This window comes from Lygodium microphyllum, chromosome 23, assembly GCF_053477565.2.
Source record: "Lygodium microphyllum isolate KBCC chromosome 23, Lygodium_microphyllum_v1.1.10, whole genome shotgun sequence".
In the NCBI taxonomy this organism is placed as follows: domain Eukaryota; kingdom Viridiplantae; phylum Streptophyta; class Polypodiopsida; order Schizaeales; family Lygodiaceae; genus Lygodium; species Lygodium microphyllum.
Genome location: NC_141157.1, coordinates 134,223,546 through 134,246,983, shown reverse-complemented (window position 1 = coordinate 134,246,983; position 23,438 = coordinate 134,223,546). Strand labels below are relative to the sequence as shown.

General features: G+C 38.3%; 2 protein-coding genes and 1 pseudogene across 23 annotated transcripts; 1 reads left to right on the top strand and 2 right to left on the bottom strand.

The window, feature by feature from the left end:
- Positions 1–6,604: 6,604 nt before the first annotated feature.
- LOC148016771 (uncharacterized) lies at positions 6,605–14,994 on the bottom strand. Of its 22 annotated transcripts, none has more exons than XM_087664489.1 (9): positions 14,508–14,994; positions 9,333–9,424; positions 9,044–9,167; positions 8,729–8,882; positions 8,116–8,174; positions 7,583–7,728; positions 7,477–7,547; positions 6,981–7,085; positions 6,605–6,885 (listed from the first exon to the last, which is right to left on the bottom strand). In XM_087664489.1, exons 6-9 carry the CDS (start codon positions 7,669–7,671, stop codon positions 6,824–6,826), a joined length of 327 nt encoding a protein of 108 aa, XP_087520615.1. In that variant the 5' UTR covers positions 7,672–7,728; positions 8,116–8,174; positions 8,729–8,882; positions 9,044–9,167; positions 9,333–9,424; positions 14,508–14,994; the 3' UTR covers positions 6,605–6,823. The 22 variants fall into 22 exon arrangements, with proteins under 22 accessions (XP_087520615.1, XP_087520602.1, XP_087520600.1 ...); XM_087664476.1 differs by having other exon boundaries at positions 7,583–7,725; positions 9,044–9,218; positions 14,508–14,992; XM_087664474.1 differs by having other exon boundaries at positions 7,583–7,725; positions 14,508–14,991.
- On the bottom strand, positions 9,433–12,288 carry LOC148016773 (glutamate receptor 3.3-like; annotated as a pseudogene).
- LOC148016772 (U-box domain-containing protein 1-like) lies at positions 12,878–13,944 on the top strand. Its single transcript, XM_087663927.1, has 2 exons — positions 12,878–13,418; positions 13,580–13,944. Exons 1-2 carry the CDS (start codon positions 12,878–12,880, stop codon positions 13,942–13,944), a joined length of 906 nt encoding a protein of 301 aa, XP_087520053.1.
- Positions 14,995–23,438: the final 8,444 nt, after the last annotated feature.

Genomic DNA, 23,438 nt, shown 5'->3' with positions numbered 1-23,438 from the left:
AGACTTGGGCTTACTACACTATTGTTTGGGGATTGAAGTCTAGAAAAAGTCAAGAAAGATCTTCATCACTCAGAAGAAGTATGCATGGGAGATCTTGAAGGCATTTGGCATGACCGAGTGTAAGGAGAGAAGGAAAACTCTTTAGGATATGAGTGATGAGCTAGCACAACAAACCAATGAGCCATTAATGAAGTGTCTAGTTGTCCAGTTGGATGTAAAGCTAACATTACTTACATAGGCATGCATTTATATCAACATTGAAAAATCCATAAATGAGCACAAGCATCTCTTAGAAAAGCCATTGACATAGGATGAGCAACAAAAAATATACTATTGCTACATGACCATTGTTGGAGAACTCATGAAAAGTATGCCAAAAGCCACAACTAGAGAGTTGCGTTGAATTCCTTCTTTCTACACTACCCTACATGAGACAAATAGGGAAACATTAGAAGCAATGGAATAGAAAGGCAAAGGACAAGGTACCTTTAAGCACAAGTGGTATTCTAATCACCATCAAGCAGCTAAACTTGGTCATCAACTAATGACCCTAGTTGAGCAATGGAAAGCTCTTTGGACCTCTTTGCATGACCCCACATATGTTGCTCTTACATTCCTATGAGTGTTATCAATTATCCATGATATCAAACTTTTAGCCACCATTGCAAGAAATCATCCCTTGTTTGATAAGCTTCTTGTCAAAGAAGATTTACACATGGCTAGTTGGCTAGGAGTAGGAAGCATGGTGCTTAATATTAGTGCATACGTGTTTTGCCTTACCCAATAGCCAACAATGCTAGATGGCTATGCTTCACTTTAAAAAAATCTTGACTTCTTCAAATGGTTTAATCCATGTCTATGTGACACAAAACCTAGTCTAGCTCCTAGTTTTTTCATAGTTCCATCGACTTCTTCATCAAAGAATGAAAATAAAAGTGACTTGCCTATGTCCTCACCTCACATAACTAGAATAGACTAGAGCAATCATCTTGTAGATTTAGGCCAAGAATCCATAGATCCTAAAGAAACCCTTAATGGAGGGTCTAAAGGGGACAAATCTTTGCCCTTAAAGACACATCCACAAGGAGCCAGAAACACACAAGAGTTTCTTAACCCTAGGAATCCTTTCAAACAAATATAGGATCTAAGACTATAGTTGACCTCAACTCTTACAACTTTTAAACCCACTAACTCAGCCCTTACTACTTCCCATCAAGAAGTGGAGCCACAACAATCATATCTCTCAATTGCAACTCAACCCACCAACTCCACTGAGGAAAATATGCATATTACCTTGGGAAAGAGTGCTACTAGAACAAACCCAACAAGTCCTAGAGACTTAATACCTCTCAAGTCAACTTTAACTCGCTTAAGATCTCCATCTTAGTTGAAACCTAACTTGTGAGACTGAGATTATTTTGCTAAAGAATGCTAAAAAAAGTAGGCAAATCATAGAGGCAGCCAATAGGGTCATTATGCCTCATCCAATCATGCACAATAGCATGAGAGTGGTGACATGTTATTTGCTATGACTTATGTATAGAACAAGGCTACTCAGCATGCAAATTAAGATGACATATGGTATATTGATTGATGAGCATCAAACCATATGACACCACATGAGGAGTGGTTCGATGAAATGAAAGAAGGAAAAAATGGCTATGTATGCACATGAGATGACACTCAATATGATGACACAACTCATGTTGTTCCATTGGTTATGCCTGGTAAGAAGAAGAAACTGTATGATGTTTTTCATGTTCCATCAATCACAAAAAATCTATTATCTGTTGGCCAAATGGCTAAACAAAACTTGTAGGTACGCTTTAACAAAGATGGCTATTTTACAGAGGAACATGGCATAGGTTAAAGCTGATTGCAAAGGACAAAAGACATGGAAAAATGTTCGCTTTGGATGAAAATATTATTGAGTTGAAAGTTGCAATGTTTTCTCATGATGATGCAAGTGTCAGAGACATAGATATCTAGCATAAATGCATTGGACACATAAATGTACAAAGACTGAACAATATGTAGCAAATGGATATTGTTTCAAATTGCCAAAGTTCAGATATGCTGATTTGAAATAGGTGTGTTCAACTTGTCAATTTGGATGAAAAGCTCAATTTCCATTTGTCAGACATACACCAGAATGATAGTAGACCTTTCCAACTTGTGCACTTGGATGTATGGGGATCCACTCATAATGTATCTCTTACAAGGTTTAGGTATTACGTGACTTTTGTGGATGATTTCAACAAGCATACTTGGATATATATTCAGAAACATAAAGATGAGGTTCTTGACAACTTTATGGATTTTAAAAATCATGCAGAGAAAGAGTTTAACTGTTATATCTCATGCCTATAGTTTGATGGTGGTTGTGAATATGTGTCAAAGGAGTTTAATAGGTACTTGACTAAGCATGGGATCAAAACTCAGGTAATTCACTATATGTATACACTCTATATCATGTGCGTTCAAGGCCTATTTATAGATATCCTTATTTGTGAAATATTTCTCAATAAAACATAACCCTTTTCTATTCAATCTATAAGTAACCCCTTTATATGGAACCCTTCTGTATGTAAAAAATGTGTAAAAATGATATTTAAAAAACCCCTTACGTTGAACCCATGTGATACATACAAATATTTATGACTGACCTCCCCAAGGATCAGAAAATAGTTGACATGTAGCTATACTTGTTAGCAAAACAAAGTAGTTGAAAGAAAAAATAAGATCATTATGGAAACAACAAGGGCAATGCTGAATGAGAAAGATATGCTACTTTCTTACTCGGCTAAAGCAGTTCTTAGTGCTATTTATGTCATGAATCAGATACCCACATCTAGCATACATGAGAAGATACCACAACTTTATGGTTATAGCTCGACATTGGACACTTAAAAGTGTTTAACAGCATTGCATATATGCATGTACATGATGAGAAATGAAAAAAACTTGATCCAAAAGCAATGAAATCTATCTTTATTGGTTACTCATCGGAATGGGAAGCTTATAAGTGTTATGCTCTATCTACTCATGAGACTTTGATTAGTTGTGATGTGGTATTTGATGAGATAGCATCATGGTATGGTTCTAAGCATGTAATAGTTCATGATCATAATTCAAAAAGTACATATGCTGAAAATGGGGTGCAAGATACTATTACTACTAGTGAACCTATGCTTGATGTATCTACTAGGATGAGTCCTTGGACAATACGATTATGCAATCATGGTTCTCATTCCACTGACACAGATATGTTAGTTATACTTGATGTATCTACTACGATGAGTCCTTAGACAATATGATTATGCAACCATGGTTCTCATTCCACTGACACAAATATGTTAGTGAGGGGGAGATTGGACATGGATAAAGGAAAAGAGAAGGCATTTGATGATGTAATATGTCCATTGACATCGGGATATGATTCCATAGATAGCTTGGATAGTTACACCTAGTCTTAATCAGAGGTATGTACTGCCTCATGAGAGAGCAGAATTGCATAGTGCACCATGGCTATGAAGATCATAGAGAGATAGAAAACCTATTGACAGATTTACTTATAGTGGATGCTTAGCTAAACACAATGCATACATGACAAAAGCAATGAGTTACAAAGAACCTAGGTCATTTGTGAAAGTATCAAAGATGAAAATTAGTGTAATTCAATGGATGAAGGGCATGATGCTTTGCTAAAAAATGGAACTTGGGATTCAGTCAAGCTACCTAAAGGTAAGACATCTATTGGATGCAAGTGGGTCTACAAAGTCAAATGCAAATTAGATGGCTTACTTAAAAGGTACAAGGCCATGTTAGTTGTGAATGATTATGCTCAACAATATGGGCTGGGTGGACTATGATGAAACATTTAGTCCTATTGGCAAGATGGCAATTGTACAGCCAGTTGTTGCATTGGGTGAATCCAAAGGTTGGAACTTATATCAGATGAACGTAACAAATGTATTTTTGAATGGCAATTTGATGGAATAAGTCTACATGGATCAACCGAAAGGATATATACATCCTAAATATCCATTTTATGTTTGAAAATTGCACCTTTAAGCACCATTCTAGAAGCTATGAATATATTCTTAGACCTATAATTTGTAGTAATCTAGGCCAGATGAATCTATCATGTCCAATGTGTCATGGGTTTGTTTTTGTAGTAGCTTCATAATCTCCTTATTGGCTAAGAGCTGATGGGCTATTGGAAAGGATTCTCCATGATACAAAAGATAACGAGATTTTCCCAACCCTCCAGGGGTCATCATGATAGTAGTATCCCCAACAGAAGCTCCATGCTACTAAATGAGGAGAGAAAGACATCACATAAAGCAAGATTTAGGGGAAGAAGTGGCAAGGTACAACCCACATAGTTGATAAACTGGCCTTCTAGATAAGATCTGATTAAAGTAATCGAGAGTAATCCCTGGAAACCAAGGGAACATAATGGATAGGCTAGGGTTGAGAAGGCTAGGATGCCATTCAAATTATCACAAAACATACATACCACAGACACAAAAGATGCGTGCAAAAGAAGCCAACAAGACATAGATAAGATTGTCACCAAGGAATTTCTCTTATAAAATATCACCAACCAACCACATCCTAGGAAAAATTTGACATAACTTACACAAATGTTCAACCAAAATCTTCATGATACGCATACAATCAAGCACCCTAATCCCCATATCATGCAATAAAAAACAAAATAACTACACACCATATCCCTAACAGCATGATCGTGACCATCAAACAACCAAATAACAATCACACCATAATACCTTAATATCATGAAAACATGATGACAAAGACTCATTGAAAGAAGGTATCACCCACAATTCCTTGTAGCAAGTTACTGAATTAGGTGATAACTATGTAGTGTGGATGGATTAAAATTAAATGCCGAGTTGATTTGAATGAATTATTATCAAGGAGTGAAATTTTTAATTAGGTGATAAATCTTAGAAAAGAAAACAACAGTTCCTTGATTGCCTATGAAAAGTTATTAAGTTTGGCATGGTGCATTAATCGTATGCTAAACTTTGAACTCGACTAGTTTCCAAATGCAAAATTCATTTTTACAACATATGGTGTGTGGAACGCTTTTTTCCCAACATGTACATGAGCGACAACTGATTGATTTTATTGAAAATAAAAAAGGTGTGTTTAGTGTAGGAAATGCATACAATGTGAACGCTAGTTTCTTTTAATTTATTTTAAATGTGTGTTGAGCACAGATGCACTTGGAAAAGTTGATCAACAAGGTTTGTTTTTGGAATTAAATGTGTGTTTGGATGTACAGGAGAAAAGGGTAAGAATTAAAACGTGCAAGGGTCTGCGAATACACCCTAATCTAAAAGACACAATAGAAAAGATTGATGGACAACCGCATCATCAACAATACCACAACATTGACTTAAAAAAATTTGTAGACGAGAATAAGAGCATAAGGAAAAATATCATTATTTTTGTTATTTTTAATGGTTTTTTGTGTGATTATTTATTTATTTTTTCTCTTGTTGGTTTTTTGTGTTTTGATTTTCTTTTTTGTGTTTTTTTTTTTGATAATGTTGTGATTTTTATGTTTATTGGATTGTATTTGGCTTTTTGTTTGTTTTTGTTTTTGTTTTGTTTCTCATGTTGATAAAATGGAAATTTTGATTTTTTAAATCCTTTTTTATTTTCTATGCTTTTTACAAATTCTTCTAGGTTTTTCCCCATAATTTATGTGACTAATACTTTTTTGAAAGTGGACATGATTTCAGATTTAACAACTACTCGAGTTGATGTCGCGTGCACGGGCTAGTCAAGATATGTGTCATCACACATGAATAGTTGTTAGGAATCCACACATGTGAAGCCACAAAAATCGCACAAGAATAGCAGTTATGAAAGCCACACACAAGGTGAATGGGAATCCCGAATGCAAATAGAAGCAATCCCATATGCCAAAATACCATACAAGCACGTGCCTTTGCCCAGGAACGAGGTCTTCCAAGTGTGTGTCTACGGTGGAAAGGGAGGGGTGGTCTTTCTTTTTTTTCCAATCCATGCATGAAGGGGGGGGGGGGGGGGCTCACACGGGTTGTGAGGTGGGGTGGGAAAGCTAGGTGGGCAAGGGGGTGGTTTAAAGGGAGGGGTGGTCTTTCTTTTTTTTCAAATCCATGCATGAAGGGGGGGCCTCACACGGGTTGCGAGGTGGGGTGGGAAAGCTAGGTAGGCAAGGGGGTGGTTTAAAGGGAGGGTGGTGGTTTTGGGAAGTTGGGGGGTGGGGTAGGTGGGTTGGTTTACGTTGAGTTTTGGGGGGGTGGTGGTTTTTACGGAGCACAAGGAACTTTAAACACTTTTCTATATAGTAAAAAAAGAGAAATTTTCTAGATACTTATCAAAGTATCTAGAAAAAGTCTCAACTAGTAAAAGTGGAACACTTTACAAGTTAGTGATCTAGTAAAATATTTCTATATAGAAAATTTTTAAAATTCCTAGTTGATCTAGTAAAATATTCCTAGATAAGAAAACTAGTTGAAACCATACATATAGTAAAATTTTCCTATAGAAGAAAACTGGTCGGAACCATTAATACAAGCCATTATCACACTAATATATCATGTTAAGAAAACTAATCACAATTTGTTCACAATGTTGTATTGTTAGCAATAGAATTGTGATTGAATCCACTAAAAAAGTTATCTTGAACACTACATTCTCTTTGCTTCACCATGTTCTAGAGCACCTAAGGTAGGTCTAGAGTTGTCATCCTCTTCCGATCTGCTCCACCGTTAAAAAAGTTAAGTCTTATTAGCTCTTCCTAAGCCTCCCTTCCTTTTTTTTGAAATGCAGATCCTTGCTGCTTCACCCACAATGTTGTCCCTAGATGCATTTTGTGTTTACAATTACCAAGGATATCAAAAGGCTTAAACATGCACATAGCAAAAAAAAGCTCAAAGCAACAAGAGAAGACCTACCATTTTTAGTAAACTTCCTTCCCTTGATCCTAAAAGCACTGCAATCTCCCATAGCTCCACAACATAGATCTACTCTACTGGTTGTATGTTTCAAACCCTGTAGTCCTATCCACAACAAGACAAATAATGAAATGATATTTAAATTATTTGCTCATGGAACCATATTGTATCATACTTACTAATGGGGATAAATGTAATGCCCATCCAAATCAATGCATACTCTTGTGAGAATATGCATTGTGGAAATATGCAAAGCTATCTACACTCTCAAACAATAAGATTGACCAAATACATATGCTAGTGTTGAGTTTGCCCACAAGATAGAAATCCAATATATTAAAGTATCATACGAAGTCAAATTTATTTAGCTTACCTCTACATGCAAATAGGATATCAAAACCCTCAAGTTACATTCTTCATTTTCAACGTTTTAGCAAGTTGTTAGATAGTGGATGAAACGTACAGATCCATCAAGCTGAAATTCAACCAATCTAACCTTTTATTGGGCTTGCTACAACCAAAGTAGCAAGAGGTGCATCTAATGTAAGAGCACCAAAGTAGCAAGAGGTGCATCTAATGTAAGAGCACCAAAGTAGCAATAGATGTATCTTCTATGGATTTCCTTCATAAACCTTGTGGTGGTAGTCCAGGGTTTGATATGCTTCCCCTCCTCCAAGCACCTTGTTGGCATTGCCCGTGTCTAGAAGAGATGCTACCATGACCACTCTAACTCCATAGGCAAAAGCTGCTAGATAGAAAAAGCCTCTCAATAGTGAGGTTTCAAGTGCGCATAGGCTTCATCTAAAATATTAGACAAATATTCACAAGAAATAAGCCTTGATTTGCTCAAATGCTAGCTAAACATTGATACTGTTATTAGAAATGATGATGTCAATGAAAAATGTCCTATAAGCAAGCCATATTCCACAAGAAGTTAGATTGGTCTTAGCAATTGAATATCCAAGGTGAACTAAAGTACCAATCCATAGATAGTCTCAAGAGAACTCAAGTACCAATCCATAGGGGGTGCTTCAAAGGAGAAAGGCATGCACTGTGTTGTTAATTGTTGTCCTAAAAAAAGTTTTGATAGTGATTGTGCATCAAAATTAAGATTTTTGTTGGTGAAAATTGGTACCTGAGCAATGTAGGGATCAATAACTTCAAATGATGTGTTGCTGCTCCCTCAGCCATAACCTGTTTGAAGAGTTAAAATTAGCACCATGTAAAGTTGTAGCTTGCGATCCTTCACATGATGACTGCAAATTTTGGAGTTAGTATACTAATAGCATTATAAAGAAACCAAATTCATTCTTTATACACTCATACAGACAAAGCTTTTAGTTGGTTACACCTTAACACCACCTAATACTACAAAATCATAGAAAAACCTATCAATACTGTTTTACAAAATCATAAGGCAGCCCCTCCCAGCTTGACGTGCCCATCCTTACTTATCCTTGGCCTTATCCACCCCTCTCCTTCCTAGTGTATAGCTTTCTGTACATGATACATCAGCTCCCTGCCCTGTTATTCCTTCCGGAGCTTTGTCTTAGACTTTCCTACCCATCACTTCAGCCTTTTCTGGAAAAATAAAGTGTGGCTAATTGTATTATTAAGAACCATTGAAGAACTACCAAGGGCTCAACAACATAGCTGGAGCTGAAAGCTAACATCACACATCATGAATACAAGGCCTCCCAAGGCCATTTGGGGGGGTTGGGAAAGAGAAGCCAAGGAGCTAGACAAACCAGGTATGAAGGAACAACTGCCTAAGCTCTGTTGATGTCAAGCGTCTCCTTGAAGCTGCTCGCAACCCACAAGCTCTTCTCAAGCTCATATGCTTCCACAAGCTCCAAAATAGTGGGAAAAGACCCTACCAACATGTAGCCAACAAACCATACTCTACGCAACATAAAAGACTTCTCAAACCACTTCAGAAGTTTACCACCTAGTATTGAGAGAGGAAAGATATGGTCTAAATTTTCAAACACAATTCAATGCATGATTGGAGCAAACATACTCACTAAAAAAATTCATTAGACCACCCCTAAGCAGGAAAGTACCTGGCAATCCCAACCTAGTTACAAATTGTCTTCATTTGCAATTGCAAGCTAAATGTCTTCTCTCTTTCTTCAAGTAGTTGTGATTTGCCTTCATAAATGGAGCCAATGACCTATTTCTTTACCTCTTTCAAGTAGACCAACAAAACCACCACTTTTGATGCATGTAGACATTTGACTATAAAACTTGTCCTTGTAAGAATCAACTCAATTTTGCATCTTTTTAAATTTGATCCACTACTAAAAAAACCATGTTGAAGAAAAGGACAAGAAAATTTCTTAAAACTCTCACCTGAGCATTTGCAGTTACTTCCTTTGTGTCATGATCCTTTGGCATTTCATATTTGATCATCTTAAGGTAGCATCCCATAGACATCTTGCAAGCTAGAAACCAAAATTGACCAATAATTAGTACACGTGCTTAAACGTTACTGATGATGCCTCTTATGAAAGCCATGCCATAGTGCTTGATGTTGCTTGATGTAGCATTGTACCTTGAACTCATACTATCAAAAGCCTACCTAGATACATTTAATGCATGTGCTGAAGTCATCATAGGTCATCTCTGGTTTTGGCCCTTCATGTTGATAGTCAATAGAAGAGTATGATCTAGTCTCCACCAAACGGTCTTGTTCTTGGGCATGATAGCACCATTGTTCTGTGCATCAATGATGCTATCACATAATTTGAGGTTGTGTTTATCTCATCTGATGAAGACCAAGAATATTTTGACAACTACTTCAATGACATGCCATGGCTTGCTGTGCCATACAGTGATTCGAAAACGAAAAAAGTATTAGCTATATAGACAAACTATATATAGCTAAGAGGCCCTGCCGTCACTGTGGGGCAAGCGACGGTTCCCAAGGAAAGAGAGCTTCCAGATCATGAGTCCACCATGAGCTTAGACGAAGATGCAGATGATTCTGACCAACCACCACCAGATCGCTATCGCAACCGGTCTCTGGATGACCATGATACTTCTTACACATCTCTCCACAAGAAACGCAGCCGCAGTATAGACTACGAGGCTGCGAAGGCTTTCAAGATGGACAGATTCCTCAATGCCACTTGCATCGGTCTGAGTCAAACACTCACTGCTACCATTATCTTCACCGTCCTAGCAATGTTTAAGATAATTCAAGAGCCTGTGAGGATGATTCCAGAGGTCTTGGCAGCTTACATTCAAGTCACAGTCTCCATGAACAGGCTTGGTAATTTTCTTAGGGATGATGAGCTGCCTGAAGATGCAGTTCAGAGGTTAAATCTCAGTGTTGCTGAGTTCGCCATCAAAATCACTGATTGTACCATGTCATGGAATCCTGAATCTCCAAAACCTACATTGAGCAACATTAACATTGCATTCAAAGCTGGTGAGAAGATAGCAGTATGTGGGGCTGTTGGCTCAGGAAAGTCTTCTCTACTTTGTGCAATCCTTGGAGAGATTCCAAAGTTGTATGGAGATGTTCAAGTAGTGGGCACCACTGCTTATGTTGCCCATAATGCCTGGATTCAATGTGGAACAATTCGTGATAACATTCTGTTTGGGAAGCCATATGATAAAGTGCGATATCAGAAAACACTGAAAGCTTGTGCTCTTGAAAAGGACATTCAGAGTTTCTCTTTTGGTGATCTTACAGAGATTGGAGAAAGGGGTCTTAATATGGGTGGGGGTCAAAAGCAGAGAATTCAACTCGCAAGGGCTGTCTACAATGATGCAGATATTTATCTGCTGGATGACTCCTTTAGTGCTGTAGATGCACATATGACAGCTGCTCTATTCAATGATTGTGTAATGGGAGAAATGGTGTTAAATGTCCCATTTTGAAAAGCTGTGGATACAAGGACGTCCAAACTTGCATTTCTACTGTGACCAGAAGAGGAGACAGACAGCTGTGTTGCATTGTTCCAATGGCCAATCACATTTAATTTCCATCCTACCACATTAACAATCTCAAATTCAGATCGTACAAGGTCACCTTTCACACCTACTTCTATAAGACCTGAAGTTCCAGGAAACTTTGTTTGCAGGATTTTTGTGTGTAGCAGTGGTCCTTCACTTAGGATTTTCAGCCTTCCAAGTTCTGAAGTACCCCCTGACTCTGTCCTTAGGATGGCAAAATCTTTGAAAGTGAAGTTGAAACCATCATTAAGAAAGCTATTTAAGGCATGAGCAATCATCCAAGTTGCATCATAAGCATACAGACCATATATATGGGGTCCATTAGAATTGTTGCTCCAATTCTTCCACTTGGAAAGAAACGATAGGAATTCAGGTGACTCAGAATAATAGGCCCTTGTCCCAATAACACCCTCTAAAGTGTTGAGAGCATCAGTATCAAGATCTATAGAACCCAAGGTGCCAGCTATTGAGTCCGTTATAATCCACACATAGCCAGCAGTCATCATACCAAGATATTTGGCCTCAGAAAAGAGCATGAATCCAAGATACTGTGGCATATGAACGACAAAAATCCGTGTCTGCATTGCAGCCAACTCTATGAGAATGCTACCAATACCTGTCCTGTTGATATCTAGAGGAAAAGCTTCCTTTTGCACTATCCTAGCTCCTACAGACCCAAGTGCATCACTCAAAGCTGCAGCTCCATTTGTTCCAAAGTCATCATCTATGTACAAAGCAACCACCTCCTCCAGCCATAATTTCCCATGAATGCTGCTATTGCTTCCATTTGTACAGAATTTGTATGAGCTATTCGGAAAAAGTATGGATACTGAAACTCTGAAAGAGTTGGATCTGTTGCAGCAAATGACAGCAGAGGGGTTTGTGTGGAATCACCTAAATGTGCAACAAAATGTGAAACTGATGTGGATTATGGGCCAACAATTGCCACCGCCTCTTGTTGCAGAAGTTTCATTGCGGCGGCGGCGCCTAAAAAGGCACTGCAATTGGAGTTCAGGATATGAAGGATGATCTTTGATCGGTTCAGCAATCTACTGTCCTTGTTGATTTCAGAGACCGATAGCTCTATTGCAGACTTTGCAATCCCTCCAATGATTGTGTTTTCAGCAATTAAGGCGCCAATCTTTATTTCCGGAGGAGCAATGGCATTCGTTGTTGAAGCTTGACAGAGCCAGAGCCAGAGGACGACGGTGCAGAGCGGAAGGCACCAGCACAGGCTAGAGTCCCAGAAGCAGATTGCTGAGATGTTTGCTTGGGCTCTGAGCAGCACTAATGTGTTGAAATTATTCCACGCTTTGTTTATAAGAAATGTTTCAAGCTGATGGGATGATATTTCATTTCATTCTTATTCCAGCTGTTGAAATGTTCCAGCTGATGTTTCATTATTATTCCAGCTTTGAGTTGTTCCAACTGATGTTTCATTCCTTATAGCTGATGTTTCATTGTTTCCAGCTGTTGTTTGTCTATTTTCAGCTGATTTGTTCCCCTCCACCTACTGATGACAGTCTACATGTGGTTCTATCTACTAGTTTTTCTCCTAATTCATCATCCTCACCTCAGCTATTACTATTTGAGATCTTTCAAGTCAGCTACAACCAACATGACTTGTCGAGCTGCTGCATTTCCACTCCAGGCCTGCTGACCACTTATTGTGGACTGCCATGTAGCATCTCAATTGCTGCATTTCAGATCTGCCCTGCTTCATCTGCAAATTGCGGACTGCCCTGCTTCATCTCAATTGCTGCATTTCAGATCTGCCCACTTATTGCGGACTGCCCTGCTTCATCTCAATTGCTGCATTTCAGATCTGCCCTGCTTTATCTGACCTGTCGAGCTGCTCCATTTTCACTCCAGGCCTGCTGGCCACTTATTGCGGACTTGAGCCTCATCCCAACTGGATGGCAACAGGTCATACCATGGCTAATTTGAACAATCCACAGGCCTTAATCAAGGGCTTGATCACCATGTCTCAGACTGTAGCATCCTTTGGACCATTTACTGTGCACCACCGGCGCAATACATCAATGATGGTGAGAAGGATTAAAATGCTCACCATGCTTTTTGAAGAATTAAGCATTTCCCAGGCTCCCCTGCCTCCATCATCTTTGATATGCCTTAAACAGCTCAGCTTCACTATTAGAACAGCTGAACTCTTACTCAAAGATTGCTTGGAGTGCAACAGCATATGGCAGATAGTCTACAACGAAGCCATTGTTCATCAGCTCAAGAGAATTGCTGAAGCTATGGATCAGGCCTTGGATGTCTTTCCCTTACAGCTCATGGACATACCCGAAGAGCTCCGCGAGCAAATAGAATTGGTTCATGTACAATTGAAGAGAACGAAAATTATCAAGAAGGCAGCTGACGAGAGAGTTTGTTTAGCACTGCTGTCTGCAATTCATGACATCTCGAGGCTATGGAGTTATATCACACCAGATCTTGCCATAAAGAGATCAGGTTATTGGAACAAGAGATACATAACCAAGCATACACAGGCAAACTTGCTACTTTATCAACCATCAGCAAGCTGATCACATTCTTGTGGTATGCCACATGTGTCATCTATGGCCAAGGCAGCCCTAAAAACTGCTACTTAGCTGCCCTTAATCCACACCTAGATAAAATTGCCAATCAAGCTTCTATAGCCAACATTAGTGATGATGACTTAAATCCAAGGGATTTAATTCTACCTGATGAATTTAGGTGCCCAGTCTCTCTTGGACTGATGACTGATCCTGTGGTGGTGGCAACTGGCCATACATATGACCGATGCTCAATAACAAGGTGGATCGAATCAGGCCACTCAACATGCCCCAAAAGTGGGCAAATACTCCTTCATGTCAGCTTGATTCCTAATTATGCATTAAGAAGTTTGATTAGCCAATGGTGTGCACAAAATAGTCTCTCTCTTGGCAATGAATGTGGTGACAAAATAAATTTGAACTGCCAAGCAACAGATCGTAGCAATGTAACAATGACGTAACACGTAACTGGGAGATAGTACCTGCTCAGATAAAATCATACACAAAACCTAAGTCCTAAATGTAGATTAAAGAGTTCTCTGCCATAAGTAGGTTCCAACCTACTTGTGAAGATCAATGTCTCCTTGACACACTCCATCACTGTGAGTAGGCATTAATTTTGCCTGCATCTTTCATTCATCCTGAATAACAAGCCATTCCTCTAAGCCAACATCATGGATCCTAACCTCATATCTTACCATTTTAAGACATCGCTACTGTCACATGGGCTTTCTCCTGCATTTAATAGGCACATGCTTTCTTGATTTCACTACTTTTTCATTTAGTGTCAATTGCAAGGTCTCAGTGGCGGAATAAATATTCTTTGAGATCTTCAAAGGCTACTTCAGCATTGTGTTGCACTTGTTAAATGATTCAACAGTTGGAAGCCCTCAATGCCCACTGAAGCTAGTAAAACCATGCGAGTTACCATTAAATTGATCCCTTTTTTGTATTGAAGCATTCAATCTTAAAAGTTACAAAACATAAAGACTATCAAAAGCCATCGTACATGCTCAAAATATACCTGTATATCTTCTGGCTAATAAGGTCTGATGGCTAATAAGAGATAGGGCATTCGATGTGCTGAATTAAGCAAGATAAGCATCCGGTGGACTGTATATCTTCTAGCCCTCAATCTTCTCGTGTGTCTGCAATGATGAGCCCTCTTCATGCCAAGAAACTGCTCCACAGTATTCAAACGACAGTAAACGCTGGACCTATCACAAGGTCGATGGACGCGATAATGGTCTTCATCTACTTCATGTGCATTGTTGCATGTAGTGGCAGAGCCCCTGCCCCATTGTTAGCCCTCGATTATGCACAGTCTGAATGAGTGCCCGCGCTGTTGCGAAAATCAAAAGAGAACTCTATTCTCTCTTTCCTTCTTTTAATGTGAAGGTTAGTATTTTGAGGTTCATGGAAAAATATGCTATTGGGCTCCAAAGCCTTCCCACAGGCTTCAAAAATTTGTCTTTCTAAGGAGCTTGTACCCCCAGTTCGAAGACATGCTCTCTCCTCCTCATCTTTCTACATGTTGCAAGCACTTCTCTTACAGTCTATCTAGATAGTAGATCATATTTGAGAATTCTTATTGGCCCAAATGGTGCTAATGTTAATGCCCTGATGACATTCCATAGGTTTAATATGTCTTCATCCAATACACCTTTGTCCCCAAACAATGCCATCTTCATCATAACCTCTACATTAAGGCCTACAATTGTAATCCACCCTGTCACGTTCTTTTAGACAAAGCTTGCTTGCAAGGCAATGCCAGAGAACATGGAGAATTGACTCCCAAGATTGATGGCACATGACACACCATGCATGGATTTTTATAAACTTGTTGAGCCTCTCCTTCATGTTTAGCTTCTGCATATACACCTTACATAGAGGGGTGTTCAATTTGTTTATGGAGTACTAGACCACACTTTTCTAGTGCATTTCTGCCATATCTTCCAATGTTCCCTAGGGAAGATGGATCTCCACTCCATCTACTGCTGCTTGAGGAACACATCATTCTTCCTGAATTCCAAATGTTTCTTGTGCTTAGCTTGAATCACCTTTTTACCTCTAGCTATGACTTTCCCTTGAATTCCTCTTCGTATGAGTTTAAAATTTCTAACCATCTTCTCAGACTTTTCTTCTCCATGGCTTTGGAATTCTCTATTATCTTTTTTTGGGCCTACCCAATGCTCCTAATGATGATTTTTCCTTAGCATTTAAAATAAAGAAAATAGAGAATAAGGTATTTTGAATTTATTGTTTTGATCCTTTGTACCATTTGATTTCCTTTTCAAGTCGTATATTTCTTGAATATATCTTCAAAGGACTATGCCAGGGGACTATGCCAGGGGACTATGTTCAGAGGACAATGTGGTGAACAATGCATTACATGAATTTATGCAATGAGGCTAAGTCTCCTCCTAGTGATCTAGAATTGTACACATGCTTTAGTCATTTACTAGAATTTCTTCAAGCTATTTTGGTAGAAAAAGATATAGATAATTGCATGTTAGGCTTTAGATTTGCAAGCATTAATCACTACATAAAGGACGTCATTAAATTTTTTTAGTTGTTATCTTTAAGATAACACACAAATTCAGGTGTATCCACCTATAGGTGGTCTGGATCAACTCAAGCTGGCATTGACCATCCCTCTCTAATTGTTGGCCATTGCCCTAGTTACAATGCAGGAAACAAGAGTCCTACTTCACTTCTAGTGTCTTATACGATAATCTAGGCTATGGATCTTCAATCTTCATTAATCTCATTGGATTCATGATGCCAAAATTAGGCCTTTCCTGTGCATGTATTTTTTTATCATTGTTGCATGTCGCTTGGCTCACAGCATACATAATGTACAAGATAATCAAATGAATTCCTCCATCATATGCTCAGTAATTAAGTCCCCAACCCAAACACATGCATGTTACTTGGCCTATGATAGATATGAACAATCGTAAAGGAGTGTTATAAACTTACTAAAATATATAGATCCCAACCCAAACACATGCATGCTCTCTTGATAAAGGGCATGCCTAAGCACAAGTTGTTGACATTGGTACCTTTAAATCTCAACAAGTAACCTAACGATCCATTGTGGGTATGTTATTATAAAAGTGTAGTTAACTCATCAATATTCAAGGACTCAAATAATATTCCTAATTATTATCTCGAACATATCTCTTTTAATTTTTTGCATAACATTGATGGCACTCCATCTTTTAATATTTCCCTATTATTCATTTCAAGCTTTAAGTTTTTCCAACCTCACTTATGATTTGAAAAGTTGTGTGAAAGTATTTCACTCAATTCTTATGCAAGAGTTAGAGGCTGTGGGGGAACCAATACAAGTCACAAACTCGGGCCTCCTTACTCCAATGGAGAGGACTAAAAGGGCACTTAGGTAACTTCCAAGTTAGCCCATAAAAACAACTTTACAAAGCAGATGCAAAAACATTCAACTTAATGACTATCACTAAAAGAGTATTCAGCTAACTTCCAAGTTATGGAGTTTTTTATCTGTCGAGTGCTTTGCAATTTACCATCTTTTTTGACTGGGTCTATTTTCAGTTGATTTGCCTGTTCAAGCTTACATTTATTCTACTGATGTTTTTTCTATTCTAGCTAAGGAGCTAATGTTGCAGCTAATGTTTTCGTCTTGATAATGCTCATCTCGTCCATTCTTCTTTCCATTTGCGGGTGGTATACCAACTGCTATTTTGTATATTCTAGCTTATGAGTTGATGAAATTTTTATCGTACATTCTAGCTGTTAAGTTGATTTATGACATTGTGATTGTGTTCTAATGTTGATATAACATTTTCTATTAAGTTTTTGATATCACAGATTATGCTGCATAGCCGATTATATCCACACTCAAGATAAAGTAATTTCATGGCCCTTTATCTCCTTCGATTCCTTCATCTATTGTAATTCAAGATTGATGTAGCTCCTTCATTTATCTATAGTAATTTAGGAGTGATGTAGCTCCTTCGATGCCTACAAATAGGCACTTGTATATTCAGGAGTGATTTAGCTCCTTTCAACTTTGTAATAATATCTTTTCAATATTAATATAGCAGTAGGGCTATATAGAGCTATGGGTTTTTCCCTTGAGCCCCCAAGGGTTTTTTCATCCATAGTTAGGAACCTTTATTTGAGCGGGGATATTAGCTATATATATAGTTTGTCTATATATAGCAATCCTGGTCCCCACTATATATTCCAACTATGTGTGCTCACTTGATGCACTTCTGGGGTTCCACTTCCAGTGTCTCGTGTCTCTCTTCTCCTCTCTCTTCCTCCGTTCCTCATCTCCCTCGCGCACTGATGTATATGGTTTCATATTTATGTTGCTCATATATATTTCTTTTATATCATATATATGTTAATAAATCTCTATAGCTATACTTTGTTGCAAGTTTTGACTTGGTTATGGCTTTATATTGCCGTTTGAGATTGGTCTGTGTGTGCCACTGTTTGGTGCTTTTATGCCGGGCTCGGGTATACATTTTTTGATCTGCTGTGCCCGCCTCTCACACGGAGAGCAATGATTGTTGCTGGACTCTCCTCCAAACTCGCCGGTCTGCGTCCTCTTTATCACAAGATGGCAGGGTATTGACAGTCTGACAGGGGGTCATCAAGAATCGCACAAAGCACCTAACAGTGGGGGCAGGAGGATGTATATGCAAAGCCAAAGAGGCTATATGGTTGAGTGAACATATGTGTGTGCCACGAATTTGGTTTTGCCACCTCCTCCTCATCCTGTCACTCATCATCATCTCATCAGACGTGAGAGATATCAGCGCAAAAAAGGCACAGAAGTGCCATAGCCAAAATGCCATATCCTAGCTGACACGGAAACACAAAGAGAGAGAGGCCGGTCCAGCATAGAAGCACCATAGCCTAGCCGACACGGAAACACAAAGAGAGAGAGGCCGGTCCTTCCCTCTCTCTATAGTCAAACGCGTACATGACACCCCCTGTAGAGAGAGAGGAAGGAGAGAGAAAGGGCCTCAAAAACGAAGGAAAGGGTTTCCATAGCAGACAAACGATCGAGAGAGAGATACGCAAGACAATGTTGATGTTGAAACGTAGAGAGAGAGAGAGGAAGCTTCTTGTAGAGCACGACAGTTTGAAAAGTGTCTCTATTTTCACATCTTATGCCGATTTTAGTTTCCCTCGCACACTGTTCAACACGATGCATGCTGTTGAGTCAAAGAGCACATCCTCAAGTGAGGATGAAACATTACGTCTTCATAATCGAGATGCATGGCTACGATGAAAAATTAAATGCATGTGTGATCGTTATCGAGCGTGTATTTTTCGAGCACATCAAGTTACAATGTCACACCTCAAGATGTATGGAGAATGGGACCGAGAAAAATCACCGGTATTCATTGTTTTTTTTTAACACTAAGATTGCTAGTCTATGTTACTCAATATATATCAACGTACATGAAACTCCCTTTTGTGGTTGAGCAGGATGCAGTGCCACATCCTCAGATGCTCCCTCCCGGGCATCAAGAGGCTGCAAAACATCAACGCGAGGAGGCAGAGTCTTCAAGAAGAGTAGAGACTCACGACCATGATTGTATCCCTCATGAAATGCCCCATCAAGTCGTAGAGGATGAGATTTTGGACAACATGGTACACCATCTATTTTCGCAACCAGTTTAGGGAGAAGGTCACTCTACGAAGCCAGATGATCCACTATACATAGCATCATCTACTCCATTGTATGAAGGTTGTACGTACTCCGTTCTTCGTGCGTCCCTCAAGATACTTAACTTGCAAACAATTTATGGATGGAGTAATGTCAGTTTGGATGCGTTATTGAAGTAGGTATCAATTCAGTTTGGCTAATGAATCATAATATTAATTGTTCTATTTTGAAATCAGACAGAAATATATGTTGGTGGTTTTTTAATTCACTTTTAAAAATATATGTAGGTTATTATCACAAATGCTTCTAAAAGGAAACAAATTGCCAACTGAGAGAGAGCAAGTAAGACATCACTTGACATCTCTGGGAGGCCTCGGTTATGTCAAGATCCATGCATGTGTCAATGATTGTGTCTTATTTCGTGGGATTCATGAGTTTGCACGAGAGTGTCCTGTTTGTGGCGAATCAAGATACGAAGTGGAGATGAAGTCAATGGATGTGCCTCGTAAGGTTTTGTGACATTTTCCAATTGTTCCACGTATAAAACTTATGTTCAAGTGTAAGTCTATTGAAAAGCTCATGTCATGGCATGCTAGTCATCGTTCAAGTGATGGAAAATGGAGGATCCCTACAGACACACCGGCATGGCAACATATAGATAATTTGTGTCCCGTTTTCAAAGAAGAGCCAAGAAATTTGAGATTTGGTTTAGGTATGGATGGAATCAATCCATTTGGCATCAAAAGCACATCATACAGTGTATGGCCAGTGGTATTGGTGAACTATAATATTCCTCCATCCATGGCAATTAAAAAGTGACATGTAATGTTGTCCCTTCTGATTCCTGGAAAGCATAAGGTAAAAAACATGGACATTTACTTAAAGCCTTTGATTGAAGAGTTAGAAATGTTATGGGAAGGTTTTGAGGTGCAAGATACAAGTGCATCCGCATCCTCTAGAGATTTCACATTGAAGGCCATGTTGTTGTGGACCATACATGACTTTTCAGGATACGGAGAGTGTTCAGGTACATGTATATAACTCTATATTTGAAATTCAAGACTTGAATCAATTGCATTTTACTAATTCACTTGTTTTTTCAGGTTTAACCACATCAGGATATCATGCATGTCCTATTTGCGGTCCCTCTCTAGTTTCCTCTAGGCCGGCACGTTTAAAGAAGATTATCTATGACAATCATCATCGATTTCTTCCTATTGACCATCCCAAATATGTTCTCCCTACTAATGGAATGACTCCACAATCTCTAACCATTCGAGATTGGAAGGAGAGATGGATTAATGGCGACAACCACCCTCCACTTGGCATGAGTCGGGTAAGAAGTGCATTTCTCTCGATTGACTTTAAAGTATTTAGCATGATGAATTGTTTACATAATCTATTTTTTGTTTGTTAGGTTCTCTATATTTTTTCGTCTTCCATATTGGACTGAACTCAAGATCAATCACTTGCTGGACCCCATTCACATATTCAAAAATGTTATGTCTACATTATGGGATCGCTTGATAGGGGCTCGTGATTCAGTCATCAATGTAAGGGAGGATTTACGTAACATTGGTTGCATAAGACGAGCCTGGCCACGCATTGGACCCAGAGGAAAGATTGAGCTACCCCATGCACCTTGGATGTTGTCAAAGAATGAGGAAAAAATAGTGAAGGAACAAATATGTATCTTTCAAACACCCACAGGATGTATGAGATGTCCCAAGGGAGCCTTCATAAAGAAAATGAAAAGAGGTGTGGAGCAACTATCTGGTTTGAAGTCCCACGATTGTCACAAAATGATTCAAGTAAGGGTATCTGTAACCATGAATATAGTAATTAGTGGAGTAACTATGTGTAAACTTTGGGGTATGATGACTTTTTCCTCAACTAATCATTTGATCTATGAATATTGTTTACATTCAGTTCGTACTTCCTACTAGCATATTCCATTGTGTATCCAAAGATGTACATGATATCAATTACAAGATGGGAGAGCTTGTGAGGTGTGTGTATATATTGCATTTTTTCATTATATATCTTTCAATTTCTACACAAAAATAAACAATTTTGACAGATACATTCTGACAGATACATGAGCTCGAAGGACATTGATCCAAACACATTGCAAGATGCTCGAGTATTATCTATTGAGGTGGTTCGTTTGGTGGAGGAAATTTTTCCTTGATCCATTTTGACTACTCAATAACATTTACTCGTACATTTGATTGATGAGATTGCACTTTGTGGGGCAGTTCATGCAAGGTGGATGTTTTTTCTTGAGCGCTTCATGAAAACCTTAAAAGATTTTGTGAGGCAAAAAGCAGGGCATGAGGGAAGCATGACTGAGGGTTGGTTAGTGCAATCATCCCTTGTTTATATCTTTGAATATCTTGCTGAAGTGGACCCCTCTCAACCACGACTATGGAAAGATGATGAAGACTTGAGGATGACCTTTATAATACCTCAAGGAAAAGGAATGAGTAAAGTGCTAACAAAAGAAGAACTTCGTAAGTTAAATAGTTTTTGTGTGCTCAATAGTGATGTAATGAGCAAATGGGTGACACTATATAATGAAGCAAGGGCAAGAAGAAAAAGCGAAAGACAAGCATTTTGCACCAGATATGGACGTAATGTCTCATTTCTAGATCATCTAAATGCGCTCCCACGTCATATTGATATAGATTGGTTACATGAGGAAATGGAGAGAATGGAAAAAGAGGAGGAAATTAATATATCTCAAGAAGAGTGGGAATACGCACGAGGTTGCTTATCAAAGGTGAGACATACTATCAATTAATTTGTTTCTATAAGTTATATTTTATATAAATAATTGACATGTTTGATCTTTTATCTTTTACTACTAGTGCACATTATTCAATGCTATTTGGTGTGAGGGTAAACATCTTCGAACTCAACGTATAGATGAAAAGAGAAATACCCAAGATTGTGGTGTCCTTTCTCACTTCAAGGATGCCAATGGTACCATGGAAGGTTATTGTTGCTTGATCCAAGATATTCTGAAGCTTGACTTCAGACGATTCTTTATATATGTACTGGATGTGAAGTGGTTTAAAGAAGTGGTAACAAATGGTGAGCATCGCACAATCAGATGTCATCCAAGTGATTTTGTAATCATTGACTCTACAAAATTTCACCAAAACAAAAATGATACATTAGTACTACCTCAACAATGCGAGCAGGTATATATGCAAAAGCTAATTTTTAAATATGTATACATGTGATACATATACACAATATAATAAGTATTTAAGTTTCTTGCTTTTTTTTTTTCAAATACAGGTTGCAATGGTAAACAATAACCGATGGTGGTATGTCATCCCTATATCTAATCGTTCAAAACCAATATATTGTAATATTACCGACATGGAGATAGTATATGACAATCCAACAATTAATGATGATGTACATGATGACACCATAATGGATGATATGCGTGATATAGTACAAGATGAACCTCGCGAGGATGTTCAAGGAAACGCAAAAGAAGACAATAATGTGATTGTTGATGATATTGATGAAGTTATTGAGCAATATAGCAACACATCTGATAGTGGGATAGACTTATTTGTTTCGTTACCTCTTGGTAACATAGACCTAGAAGTAGATAGTTTAGCAAGGGCTAATCTCATTGAAGATGAGATAGATCATTCACTGTAACATACTTAATTTGCTTAATGATTCAATGTGTATTCTTAATTCTATGGTTTTTATCATGCGCACATGTGCATACTCAATAATCAATAGTCAAGTTTAAAGCTAACTTGAATTTTCCATAATAAAAAGGAAGTATTTTTTATCATCTTCAAATAGAGAAATTACGAGATACATATTGCAATGATTACTACTAATTGTATTATAAGGTTTCTGTCGCTTGCCACTAATTACTTATATCAGACTTGTCAACTGGAGGAACTGCCATTCATTAGAGAGCAATGCAAAAATAATTATTAACTCTGAGTTTTTTATTCAATGATTCAATGTGTATTCTTAATTCTATTTTTTATCATCTGCACACGTGCATACTCAAGAATCAATTTCAAGTGGTTAAATAATTATTAACTTTGGTTTTTTTATTATATTAAGTCTAATTTTAGGTGGTTAAATAATTGTGCATCTATATTAGCGTCTATTTACGTGGATATATAGACGCAAAATTCGCGTCTATTTACATGCTCTTTTACATGCACATACAGACGCACGGATAGACGCGCCCTACTTTGCGCGTCTATGCCTCGTTTCTGTTGTAGTGCCTTAAAGATG

Coding starts and splice junctions, on each gene's coding strand:
- LOC148016772 (XM_087663927.1), top strand. CDS start 12,878: ATGGCTAATTTGAACAATCCACAGGCCTTAATCAAGGGCTTGATCACC. Junction 13,419..13,579: donor TCTTGCCATAAAGAGATCAG/GTTATTGGAACA, acceptor ATCCACACCTAG/ATAAAATTGCCAATCAAGCT.
- LOC148016771 (XM_087664489.1), bottom strand. CDS start 7,671: ATGCCAACAAGGTGCTTGGAGGAGGGGAAGCATATCAAACCCTGGACT. Junction 7,548..7,582: donor GAAATCCATAGAAGATACAT/CTATTGCTACTT, acceptor CATTAGATGCAC/CTCTTGCTACTTTGGTGCTC. Junction 7,086..7,476: donor TGTAGCAAGCCCAATAAAAG/GTTAGATTGGTT, acceptor TGTTGTGGATAG/GACTACAGGGTTTGAAACAT.